Source organism: Mycteria americana, chromosome 21 (assembly GCF_035582795.1).
Source record: "Mycteria americana isolate JAX WOST 10 ecotype Jacksonville Zoo and Gardens chromosome 21, USCA_MyAme_1.0, whole genome shotgun sequence".
NCBI classification, from domain to species: domain Eukaryota; kingdom Metazoa; phylum Chordata; class Aves; order Ciconiiformes; family Ciconiidae; genus Mycteria; species Mycteria americana.
Window position 1 is genome coordinate 4599551 of NC_134385.1, and position 12019 is coordinate 4611569.

General features: G+C 46.5%; 1 protein-coding gene across 4 annotated transcripts in view; it reads left to right on the forward strand.

Moving 5' to 3' along the window:
• Positions 1-12019, forward strand: part of ARID1A (AT-rich interaction domain 1A) — a 69024-nt gene that overhangs the window by 37885 nt on the left and 19120 nt on the right. For 3 of the 4 annotated variants that reach the window (XM_075522214.1, XM_075522215.1, XM_075522212.1), the window contains 2 exons: positions 1662-1799; positions 11658-11898. In XM_075522214.1, coding sequence (XP_075378329.1) covers positions 1662-1799; positions 11658-11898 — 379 coding nt within the window. The remainder of the gene's footprint in view (positions 1-1661; positions 1800-11657; positions 11899-12019) is intronic. The other variant, XM_075522213.1, reaches the window with a different exon arrangement.

The following is a 12019-nucleotide window of genomic DNA, read 5'->3' on the forward strand; positions in this document are numbered from 1 at the left end:
GTGTACTGCGTAGCCAGAGGGAGAAACCCCATCCCTTTTCTGGGCAACTTATTTTCATCTTGATGTGGAGTGCGAATCATTTTAATCTCAGTATTTTGCACTACTGGAAAACTCTTTTGCTTCTTCAGCTGCATTTCGCTTTGGTTCATCTCTGACTTCAGGTCTGAGAAGTGTCTTGTCAGTGGCAGAAAGGAATATAACCAACTGAAACCAAATTCCTGATCCATGTTTAACTTCTGAACGTACGTTCTGGTCTTGGATCTTTGCAGCATGGATTTAACAAAATTAGGTTTTATGGGGAGGGGAGAGGAATGAGGCTGCAGAGTTTTGGCTTGCACAGAACCATTCAGTGAATATCCCCAGCAGTTGTGGGGTATTTTTTGTTTGATTACCTCTTCCTTTCTTAAGTCAAGTAGTTTCTGAATTTGGACACTCTGGAGGTTGTCAGGGAAGCACCGTTTGGATTTTCCATTCTTACAAAGTGGCCATTTCAACTCGTACTCTGTAGGTACTTGAAGTGGAATAAAGTTGAGCTCTGTCAGCTGCGTCCCCTGACCTGGAAATAATCAATGCAACAGGCTGAAATGCAGCAAAAAACTGTCTCAGAGCTGCTGTGGATGGGGAGGGAGGTGCAGCCCAGGAAATGAATGTTTTCTTAAAAATTCTTTGAGCTCAAAATTAATCATTTTGACAATTTCTTTTGGGGGAGGGGAAAAGAACCTTTTATAGTTGAATTTGCTGGTCACTTCAGGCTCTTTTTTTTTTTTCTTTCTTTTTTTTCCTTCTTTTTTCTTTTTCCATATGGGACTTCCTGCTTCTGTTTGGTTTGTATTTGGCCTTTTGAGCTTGTCTTATTGCTTGCCTTAAGAGAGGGATTAGTGATGTATGCATTTCAAAGCAGGGCAGTTGCATGCTGTGGTGCCTGGGCATCACAGTGGATATGCAGATAAACACACCAGCACCCGGAGGCTTGCCCCGAGGAGCACAATACCTGAAACACTGGTATTAGAGAGATCGGTGCATTCCAGTTTATGCTGATATGAAGGTTTCTATCCCAAGTTATGGTGATACGGAGAGTTGAAAATGTTTTTTCCTGACCGAAGCTCCTGCCTAAGCTTTCCTTGGTGTGTGATCGTGGCCATCATTTCCATGTGGTTTCTTGAGAAGGCTGTGCCTTTTTTTGTAATTTTTTTATTTTGCTAATAACCTCTACAGCTGTGGAGAGCGTGGAGTGCTGCTCGCAAAACCACCCTAATCTTCCAGCCACTCCACTGACATGTTTCACGCCTGTGACCTGCTTCTCGGGGCTGCTCAGCTATTTGTCCATGTGGCAATTTTCTCTCCTCCCACCCCTTCCTCCGGGTTTGAACTGAGCTAATCCGACCCGGTGCTCGGGAGGAAACTCCCCACCCCACGCTGCATCGCCCGGGCCCGCTCCGGGCTGCACGGAGCCCTCCGCCTCCAATAAGCGTCCCTTTCGAGACGATGCCGCGCGGAGCCGCTGATGCAGCTTTGTGGGAGCCTGCGCTGGCAGCGGGTTGTGCTATGCTCGATGCCGGGCTCGTTTCCTGTTTCTATTCTGGTCGCGAGCGGCTCGGCTCTGCTTCCTGCCTGCACGCCTCGCACAGATTCCCCTAACCCCCAGCCTTTCGTTTTCTTAGGAGCGATTTCAGTTACGGACCCAACTGAAAGAGGAGACGGCGACCTCCGCGTGGCGGTGGGCGGCGGGGACGGCTGGCAGCTCGCTCGGGAGAGGACGGGCTCTTGTTCTTTTAGGCCCGGCCAGAGTGACTAGGCGGGTCAGTATTTAATCAGGAAATTGCTGTAGGATGACCAGTTCTGGTCTTGGATCCTGAACAATAGTCTGTGCTCTGTCACACGCATCCCCTGCGCCGCTGCAGCCTGAACGTACGGAGCTACTCCTTGCACCATAACTGCTGAAGCGCACGTCTCGCGAGGTGACCCTCCGCTTTAAACACGCTTTCAAGAAGCTCGTTGTTGTAGGGCAGGGAAATCAGTTTTTCACTTCCTTTTTGCTGCTGACTTGGTGTCATTGGAGACCCTTTAAAATGTGCGGAAGCCTCTCGTCAGGCTGATGTCGGACATACTAGCCTCATCCTCTTCCCTTTCCATCAAAACTTAACCCTGCCAGAGGTCCCACACCGTGCAAGGGAGGGAGAGTCCACGTTGATGTGACCTTCACCTGCTGCGTGGAGCCGTTGCAGGGCTAAATGAAGGTGTTTAACTTTGGCTGACAGCGCTACACGCGTTTTAAATGCTGCCACACCTGAGCTTTCAGTTTACAGGAATCATTTTCCTCTTAATGTCCTTTTGGCATGCTGGATTGACTTGTCTTGGAGACGTGCACGATCATAAAAGCCGTGGAGAAAACTGTTTCCACATGGCGCTCAAATGTGGGGCATGGCAGGGGCCCAAGGCTTGGTCTGCTCCGCTCCCTTCCTGCAGCGGCCACGCTGCTCGGATGGGCTTGTGCCCGCACCCTTGTGGGTACAAGGCTCGCGCTGTGATTTCAAAAAGTCCTGGTAATTTGAGGAGGAGTTGTGTAATTGGTTTTTATTATAATTTTGAATCAGGTCTTACCCAGGAAAATAGAAACCTTTATTTAAAAAAAAAAACAAAAAGAAAAAGACGAATTTCCTGAAATGACAAGAAGTGACATCTCTAGGAATTGACTGTTCTGGCACCCTGACCCCGAAGGCAGCACCGGGCGTACGTCAGCGTCTGGCCTGGGCCAAGTTTCCATGGTTATGTTACCTCTTCCCGTGCACGCTCGCTGCTCTGAGCCAGGGCAAGAGGAGAATTTCCTTGATTCTTTCCAAATGTGCCTTCAGTTTCTCTGTCCCATCCAGATCAGCGGTACCTGGGTGCGGTATTGCAGGCAGGTTCTTGGCTGGAAGTGCTTTCTCTGGAGATGCCCCAGCTGGCAGTGTCAGGGGGCTCAGCCGTAGCCCCTCGTGTTGCTCCATCGCTGCCTCCCCATAGCTACGACGGACTTTGGGAAGGAGCTGCCAGCTTTTAGCTGTCTCTTCAGCAGCTTTTTAGGGCGAGAGTACCTCCAGATTCATCAGGCTTGCAAATACCTGATACCTTAGAAATCTTGTTCTCTCCTAAAATCTTCCTTCCTTCTGCTTTTTTAGAAATTGATTCTGTCACTCTTAATTGTTTCAAAGAGGCTGATAACAATACTCAAAGCTGAGTTGTCTTAAAATCCAAAGTGTTCGCCTGAAGAGGGGCCTTTTACATTTTTTTTAATCATTTCAGACTCCTGCCTTTGCTGCGTTTCTTTGCCCACCGTAACTCGTGTGGTTGGCATGGTGGCATAGTCACATGCTGACGTGACTAAATGCTTTGGAGTCTAAATTGAACACATTGGAGACTGGAAAGCGCCTTCCAGAGGAAGCACTGCTGGGGAATTGGAATATCCTTACGGCTGGCAATAAGAGGGTAGCTTCCTGCCTCTTTACGTGATTTAGCGCTTTGTGTCATCTGGGGTTCGTCTTCAGACTGAAGCAGAACACTTAAAAACCTCTGGAAGAAAAACAAAAGCTCTTTAAATAAGCGGGTTGTGGTCTGTCATCTGAGACCCATGCTAGTTTCTCACTTGCGCTTGCCTTCCCGAGGCCTGGTGTCAGACCAGCCTTTCTGATCGATGTGATCGACTTGTAGGTCTCGCTCCCCCTGCATCCCCAACACCCTCCAAAAAAATCAGCGTTGCTGAGAGCATCCTCTGCTGCTGCTGCAACGTTGCTGCTCATTGTGCCTGGGGTCCTCCGTGCTTCTTTCCTGCAATTTATTTTAGGGTCGGTGTTACTGTCGAAGCTGGAGGTTTTATCCTTTTGTGTGGCAGCGCTGCTGCTGGATGACGGGACCAACTTCTGCGTTAGCTAAAGTGACACTACTCTGTCAAGCAAAACTTCAGCATTTACCGCTGCTGCTTTGAATACTTTGTGTTGTATCAATGTTTATCTATACCTAGGAGTATTTTTTAGAAGCTGAGCAGCTTTCAAAGGGTTAAATGGAAACTCTTGTGGAGAGTTTTGCTGCTGCATTTCCCAGGGTCTTGCAGAAGAGCTCAGCACCCAGCGCTCCCCGTGTGGGAATGCTGGCCTTCCACATGGTGGGTTTTCCCTTCAGCGACATCTTGTTCTGTGGATGAATCATGTTACTCCTTCTCTACTTTGTGCTGCAACTACAGCTTTTGAATCTCTCCTCTCCAAAGACCGAGAAAATGAAATTTGTTAGTCTGCTCAGTGTTTGAAGGGGGAGGAAAGTCCCCTTGCCTCCCTCCCCCCCCCCTTTTTTTTTTAATTTTATTTGGAGGGGGAAGAGAAGGAGGGGTGGCACAGGGTAGGAGCAGTAGATGTGATTAAAGCTCCTGCCGAGTAGATCTGTGGGAGTGGAGTATCGACCTCTGAAAAATCAATGGCTGCTGCGGTAGCAGTGCTGGCTGTTTTGCAAGGTCTCCCGTTGCAGGAATGTAGTAAAGCCAGCAGCACTTCCGTCTATCGTCCTCCCTTTTTATTTTGTACCTGCTTTCTGCCAAACAACCAGACTCACCTAGATTTACTGAGGTGGATTAGAACAGCAGCTTATTTTTGCAGTCGGAGTAAAATTTCTTGTGTGACACTGAGCCCCTCCTCCTGCCAGCCTCCTTTCCAAATGCTCTTTTTCCTGCAGTGCAGCTAGAGCCAGCAGCTTCTACCAGTTTGTCTAAAGCCAGCCTGGAAGAATGAGCTTTTCAGCTTCTTTTTTGAGCAAGGAAACTGCACGAATCTCTCTTGCATGTTCTAGTCCCCATCTTAGGTTTGTAATTGTCAGCGCTGATGCCGAGAGGAGCTTAAACTCCTCGTAAGGGAAGGGAATATGGACTCCATCTAGCAGAGGCTGAAGCCTTGATAGTGTTACCTTCCTGATATTTGTTTTAGTGGGCAGGTGTTTCTCCGTTGAAGTAGTAAAGGTCTAGCACTTACTTCCTTTACCAAAGGACTGCTTGGATGAGTAAGTGGCATGTAATAGGACTCAAATATTTTTATGCATGCTTAGTTTTGTAACCAGGATCTTGGGTTTTTCTCCAAAAGAGCTTGCTGCAGAACCTGAAAACTGTCTAGTTCTAGTTGCTCACATGTGGTCCTTGCTCAGATCAGAGGTTGAGCTTCCAGGGATGTATCTGAGGCGCCAAACCCAGTGATTTCGTTCCATGATTAAATCCCTTTGTTCCCCCTTGTCCCATTTTGAAAGGGGGGGGGGGGGGGGGGGGGAGTATAAGAGAAGAGGCAAGGCCATGGATTTAAAAAGCTTTCATAAAGCACAGAAGTGTACTGTGCAGCTCGTGCTGGTGTGGCAGTGATCTTCCTTCTGGGCATTCCCTCTTTCTTATGCCAGAAGAAAGTCATCTTTCCCTGTTAAGCTAAAAGCCAACTTTTCAGCATCTTGGAGAGTAAGAGGTTAGAGCTACATGGCAGCAGAGGCAAGCTGTATTTGGTCAAGGGGACACCAGCTTGTGTTGCTAGGCTTTGGTTATATTTGATTAGCCTTTAGGCATATTGAGTAGCTTGGGAATGTGGATGAACATGCTTTTCCCCCACATGTATGAACACAAAATCAGTAACAGGTAAACTGGCAGCTTAAAAATATATTTTTTTTTTGTTTCTACCCCACTCCTCCAATGTATGACAGGGTACAGAGCACACGGGAAGAGAGTGTTAACAGGATCTTTTGCTTCACTTTGAATTCCAGAAATGTTCTAGATGTGGCAAGAGGTTTTATTGGAGAGATATCCTGCACTCATCCTTCCTCCTCCTCCCCTTCGTCTCTTGTCCAGCCCATACGTGTTCCAAGAATGATGATCATCTAAAAGGTGCTTTTGGTGCTGTACAGATGGCCTTGTTATCTTCTGCACAATAACTGATGGTAGAAGAGCAGAGTGAGGCGAATGGTGATCTTCCCTGGGACAACTTGTATATTTTTGGGATAGGACAGGACTTGTAAATCTGCTTTGGCTTTGGAATAGTTCAGTTTCTTCTCACGGGGATGGTAGGTCTTTCCCCACCCAGGGTGTTCAGCGAACCTGCAGCTGCCTACCAAATGCTGAGAGCCAGTGCTCAGTGGATTTCGTGTTTGTGGTGGTACATGCTGATGGTTTTTATCAGAATTTTAAAGCATGGCAGTTGAAATTGAGCTGGTGGTGATGCAGGGCTTGCAGGAGTGTGGGCCTTTCCAGTGTAAGCTGGACCAGCTTGGAGACTGAAAAACTCTGTTCTGACTCTTTGATTTGTCAGCAAGAAAAAAACTTTGGAGACAGTAGATTATAACTCTCTCTAGATGAAAAATGTCAACTGGCTTTCTACTGTAGCTTAACTTGTGTTCTCCAGCTCCAACTTCTGGTTTCTGCTGGGGAAGCAATCTGGAAGAGGCATACGGTAAGTAGGAAGGCGGTGCAGGCTGCAGAGCCCTCTCCAGACCCTTCCGTCACATCTGTGGAAACCTCGTCAACTTTGCAAGGTGTCTTCTTGGATGTGATGTGAATCTGTAAGTCTGGTGTAAATGGAGCGCGGTGAGATCTCCAGGCCGCTTTGTGTTACGAGATAGAGTGCTTTGTGAGGCATAAGATGCAAGATTCAGTTGTCTGTACTGTAGAAGGAGAAACGAGTCTATCCATTTCCCCGAAATAGCAGGGAGATCCTAGCTTGCCAGTCAGCTGTGTAATTTTTGTGATAAGAGAGGATTGAGGTATTTTGGGTGTGGAAATAAAGGGGAAGGAAAGGACAAGCTTGTGATTTTTAAGTGTTGATAGTTCTTGAATGAGTGGAAAAGAAACTGCAGAGAAAATGAAATTGTACTAGAAAGCAGGTATTTCAATTAGTCAGAAGCAAGGAAGAGGCTTTTTCCCTTTCAGAAAGAATCGGGGAATAAATTTAGCCATTGTTCTCTGGTGTGGCTTGTAAGCATCTTTATGGAAACAACTGGCCTTACAGAATTTATAAGCTCCACCACATGCTCGTCTCCGGATCATAATTTCCTTGAGTGCTATCTAGTGATCTGATAGTGCCTACAATCATTACAGTCTGACTGCGCTCCTTCCCTCTTCCCCCACGCTTTTCATACGCGCTTGGGTTGGGGATGGGCAGGGGCGTAGTAGAGGAAGGCTGCAGTCCCCGGTGAGGAGATCAGTTTGCTTTCTGGTCAGTCTTCCTGCTCTTCCAGACCAGTGGGATGAGCCAGAGTGGAGCCTTGAATCTCTTCTCCTCTGGGGTTTTGTTACCTTGATCTGAAGTATTTCTTGTTGTTTCATCTTTATGTTTGTTTAACAAATGAGCTTGTATCAGATAGTGAAATGGTGGTTCCTCTTTTCGTATAAAAGAAACCTCGCTGTTTCCAGCATGAACTAACCGGCTCCCTTGTGTTGGTCATGCCAGGACTTGCAACCCTTTTCCTGAGATAGATGAACTCCCCTGCCCCCTCCTTTGGGTACCAGATTGTGTGATTTCAGGCATGGTTTTGTTGTGGTGTGAAAAGAAGGTGTTAGCTGCTGAGTCCTTGTTTGTCAGCAGTACTGACAAACCCATGCTGGCATCGGCGAGGGTTGGGCAACCAATCGCAGCTGGAACAGTTATCGTTTCAGGGTCCCTGTGGGCTTCCGCTATCAGGTCACATCCCAAAATAACACTGGGCAGTATTTCAAGTGAAGAAACTCAGGCTTTGGGGCTGCAGCCAGCCTGGAGTGTGAGATTCTGTGTGAAATAGTTGGAATCCCTCCAGCGTTTTTGATCTGCATGGCAGATGAGCAATAAAATGCATAAAAAACACATTGGAAACACGTGAGGAAATTCTCCAGACCCTGACGTTTCCTTCAAGTTGGCAGAGTTACTGCTGTCGAGCCTCACCTCCTGTCTCGGCTCAATTGGCTGCGCTCGCGGGAGGAGGGAAGAGGAGAGCCCTTCTCCTGGTGCTGCTGTGTCTTTCCAGGTCTCCTCCTGATGCTCTGTGGGAGGCAAATAAAACCTCACTGGCCCTCTCCTCTTGGGCTTGATCCAGAACCCACTGACAGCAGCAGGTCTCCATTATTTCAATGCGGTTTTCTTTCTTTTTTTTTTTTTTTTTTAAAGGCTTTGCTGCTACGGCCGTCCTTAAAACGGTCTGTAGAGAGATTGAGAAATTTCTTTTTCCCGTAGTTTGTGGTGCGCTTGAGTAAATGGGATATCGGAGCTGGAGGGTGTCTTTTAGGTTTAGTTAAAAAAAAAAAAAAAAACAAAACCAAAAACAAAAACCAACAAAACAAAACCAAAAAACCATTCTGTGCCTTGATGGTTGGCATCCTGAGAAAATAACTTGATAGGTAGAAAACAGCTCCTTCCTGATTAGCTGCTCACACGTAGGCATTCCAGTCCCCAGTTCTCTCCTTCCCCTTGCAGGAGTTGCACTTCTGAGAACCTTAGTCCTGCTGAATAACACACTCGGAAAACGCTGCTGTGCTGGGAGAGCGTTTCTTTGCTGGGAAATGACTTTATTGTTGGAATTCATAAAACTTACAGAGCTTTAGAGGTGAAAGTCACTTTATGAGTTACGTGATTTTTATGGTCCTGTTTCAATTCATGTCCAAACATCCAAGGAAGGTTGACATGTAATTCACTTTTAACTTATTTAAACTGATGATCTGAGGGTCTGATTCACAGCCTTATAGCTAGAAGGCCTACTCTTCCTGTATGTGAGGTCCGTGATGGTATGCTAGCAATGCAGAGGGGCCCTCGCTCGCATGTCTGAAGCAACCCTGTATTAACCCGCTTAATTAAAACTGAATGTTTTTAAATGACTTGCAGTGCTTAGGTTAAGCTTTGATGCATCGGCAAGGTCGAAGACATCAGCTTTAAAGATTGTTATCTAGTTACTTAGGAGTTAATTTTCAAACAGTTTTTAATATTGCTTCATTTTATGTCCTGCAGATACAGATATTTTCGTGCCTGGCATTACCAAGTCGTATCCTCTTAGTCTGCCCAGTTCATCTATGAACATTGCTCATACCTCCTCAGTGACGCCCTCAGATCCTGGAGGCAAACCTCCTCTTTTGCCTCTTGGAGAAGCATGTCACTTATACTCCTGATAATGGAAGGAAACTTTCACATTCCACCTTGCACACTCGCTCTGTGTCTGTCCTTTCGTGCCAGTATTTTGTCTCGGGTGTACATTTATAATGTGTTTTTTCTTTTGAGCCTAAAAATCTCTCATCTAATATAGGCTCTGCCCCTCTGGTCTGAAGGTTGAACTCCTCTGAAATACCGTACCCGCATGAGCTCGTGGTGGTGGGGATTTTAAAGCTGCAAAGGGTTTTGGCCTCCAACTTCATTTCAGTGATGATGAAAACAGTGTTTGGATGCTTTTGGTGATTCAGACTAAAAGTACCTTAATGTATTTAAGGGAAATACCAGTATTTCTGTCCAATTTTAGGTTGGACTGAATTGGCTTCTGGACATTCTGATCCCTTCGTTGTCTTGGAGGGGAATCTAGATGTGCGTCTTACACCGGTGGCTGAAGTTAGATGCAGTGAGTCGCAGGGAGAGGACCGTTTTGCTCGTGATCGTTTGTGTTGGTTGATGCTTTTGAATGCGAAATGTTGGAAATACTGTCTCTTTACTCTCACTTCAGATGGTTTCCGCAGTAGGAATGCGGGTTTTGTCAAAGTTGTACGAGGAAAAAAAACAAGTAGCGGTGTAAATGAGCAGTGCTTTTGATGTTACAACAGGAAGGTACTGAAAATTGCAAGAGCTCTTAGACGCTATTTTTAGGCTTTTTCTGCAGTTTTTTAGCTTTCGTTGAAATAAAACAAAGCTCTTTTTTTCCCAGGAAGATAATACTTCAGCAGTAAGCAAATACACCTCTGAGACTGTTGTGCAGGAAATGATCTCTTGAACAGAAGCAGTAATGGAAGGGGAGGAAGGACCTGCTATGCACTAAGTCACCCCACCAACTGACTGGCGTTTTCAGCTCAAATGTAGCATCTGCCAGCGTTTGTTAGAAGCATTTTCATCAAATTCCAGTGTTAAAATAGACAAGATTGCCCTCCCGCAGCAGACAACTGAACGTAGCGCAGCTGATGCCCCGCTCTCCCCGTTGTCCTTCTGAATGTCACCGTCTGTCCAACAAGTGTGATGAGGTGGTTGGATATCTCCCGGGTCATTTTTTATTCTCCCGTAACTCCAGTTTTCCACTCCCTAGGATGTGGTGACATACTGTTCTCCAGCTTAGATGATGGGGATGTGCTGTCAGAGCCTTTTCACACATCACCTGGCAGACAGGTGTTGCAGAGTGCTAGGGCTCTTGCTTGCTTCTGAAGGCTATAAGTTTGCAGTATCTTGTGTCTGAGCTCCTTCTGCACTGTGCAGAGCTGGGAAAATGTTATCCGAACTGCTGCTAAACAAGGCATCATCCAGGCAGTGTAAATGAGACCAGGGTGTGCAAGTTATTTATCAGTTGGCTCAGCCTTTCTGCATGGTGTTTTAAATGAGGTTGGCTCTGTTCATGCTGGTCAGCTGAATTCTGTGCAGAGGGAGTGGATCTGAAATGCCTTCAGGGCGCAGTCCAGAACGCTTCTGATCCAGGGTTGATTGCTCTGAAAGACTTACGAAGGATAGGTGAAGTCCTGGTAAGCTTTGGTCTGCCACTTCTTCACCTGCTGTGATCCTTCAAATCTCTGGCAGAGATTTTTATCTAATCACGGGAATAGTTATAACTTCCCAGCTTTCTGTTCAAATGCGCCACCGCTTACTCTGTCTTGGACTGTTACTTACTCATTTACTCCAGGCCAAGCCTGAATAGCTGATGGACCTTACTGTCAAACAGCTAGTACAATTGTGCGTGCCGGATCCGCACGGCATCTTGGAAGTATCCCCATTTTTCAGACTTGCCAGCTGATTTTTGGTGCTGTTGCTTTGCAGTCGCTACTGTGGCAATTGGAGGTTTCAACTTTCTTAGGCTTTTCGTGCTTTTCTTCTTCAGGGTCGATACATGCAGTAGGAAGGGTATTTTCTGGCCTCGCCTTCAAGACAAGCTGAACTTCACAGGCTGATATTGTAACTGCTAATTTTTGCTATCTTTGAAGAAAGGGAAGTGGGAACCCTGAAGAGTATTTTATGGTTTTCTTTTAAATCTCTGTTTAGTTTGTTTTTATCCATCTCAAGTGAGTAGTTTCCCAGCTCATATGAGGTTTATGAATTAATTATGGTGAGGCAGGAGTTTTCTGTCTTTCAGAGGCTGAGCCACGTTTCTCTTCCAAGCCGTGATCACATGGACTGTCTCCTCTATTTGCAGTTTTACGTGTATCGTTGACGCATTCTTTAATTTCTCACCTTTAAACTGAACTAAAAGAAGCAAGTAGGAGAATTAACCAGTTGTTTGGACCATCAGCAAGCACTCGGCAAACCAGCTAGGGAACTCTTGGGTCAGAGACAGGCAGCAGGATAAGACACATTTGGCAGTTACCTCAGTCTGCAGCAGCCTTCGTTACTGACAGTAACATGAACAGAGTTCATTGATTTCTATTTGTAGTATGCCTAAGGGAGAAATGCACTCTTTCTTAGTGGTATGTGAGAGAACAGTCCCGTGTCTTTTTATTTTTGCCTGATCTGTTTCTCTGTGTGTTGCAGGACCTGTCTGGTTCGATAGATGATCTACCCATGGGTACAGAAGGAGCCCTGAGTCCTGGAGTAAGCACATCAGGGATTTCCAGCAGTCAAGGAGAGCAGAGTAACCCAGCTCAGTCTCCTTTCTCTCCGCATACCTCTCCTCACCTGCCAGGCATCAGAGGACCCTCCCCATCCCCAGTTGGATCTCCAGCTAGTGTTGCGCAGTCCCGCTCTGGCCCGCTTTCACCTGCTGCAGTACCAGGTAACGCTGCTCGGCACGTGTTGATCTTTTGGTGGGACTGCCTCGTGCAGCTGGTGAGTGAATTGAAATGGCCCGTGGGGAGGAATTGGCCAGTGGCCGTACTATGTGGTTATTGAGGTCC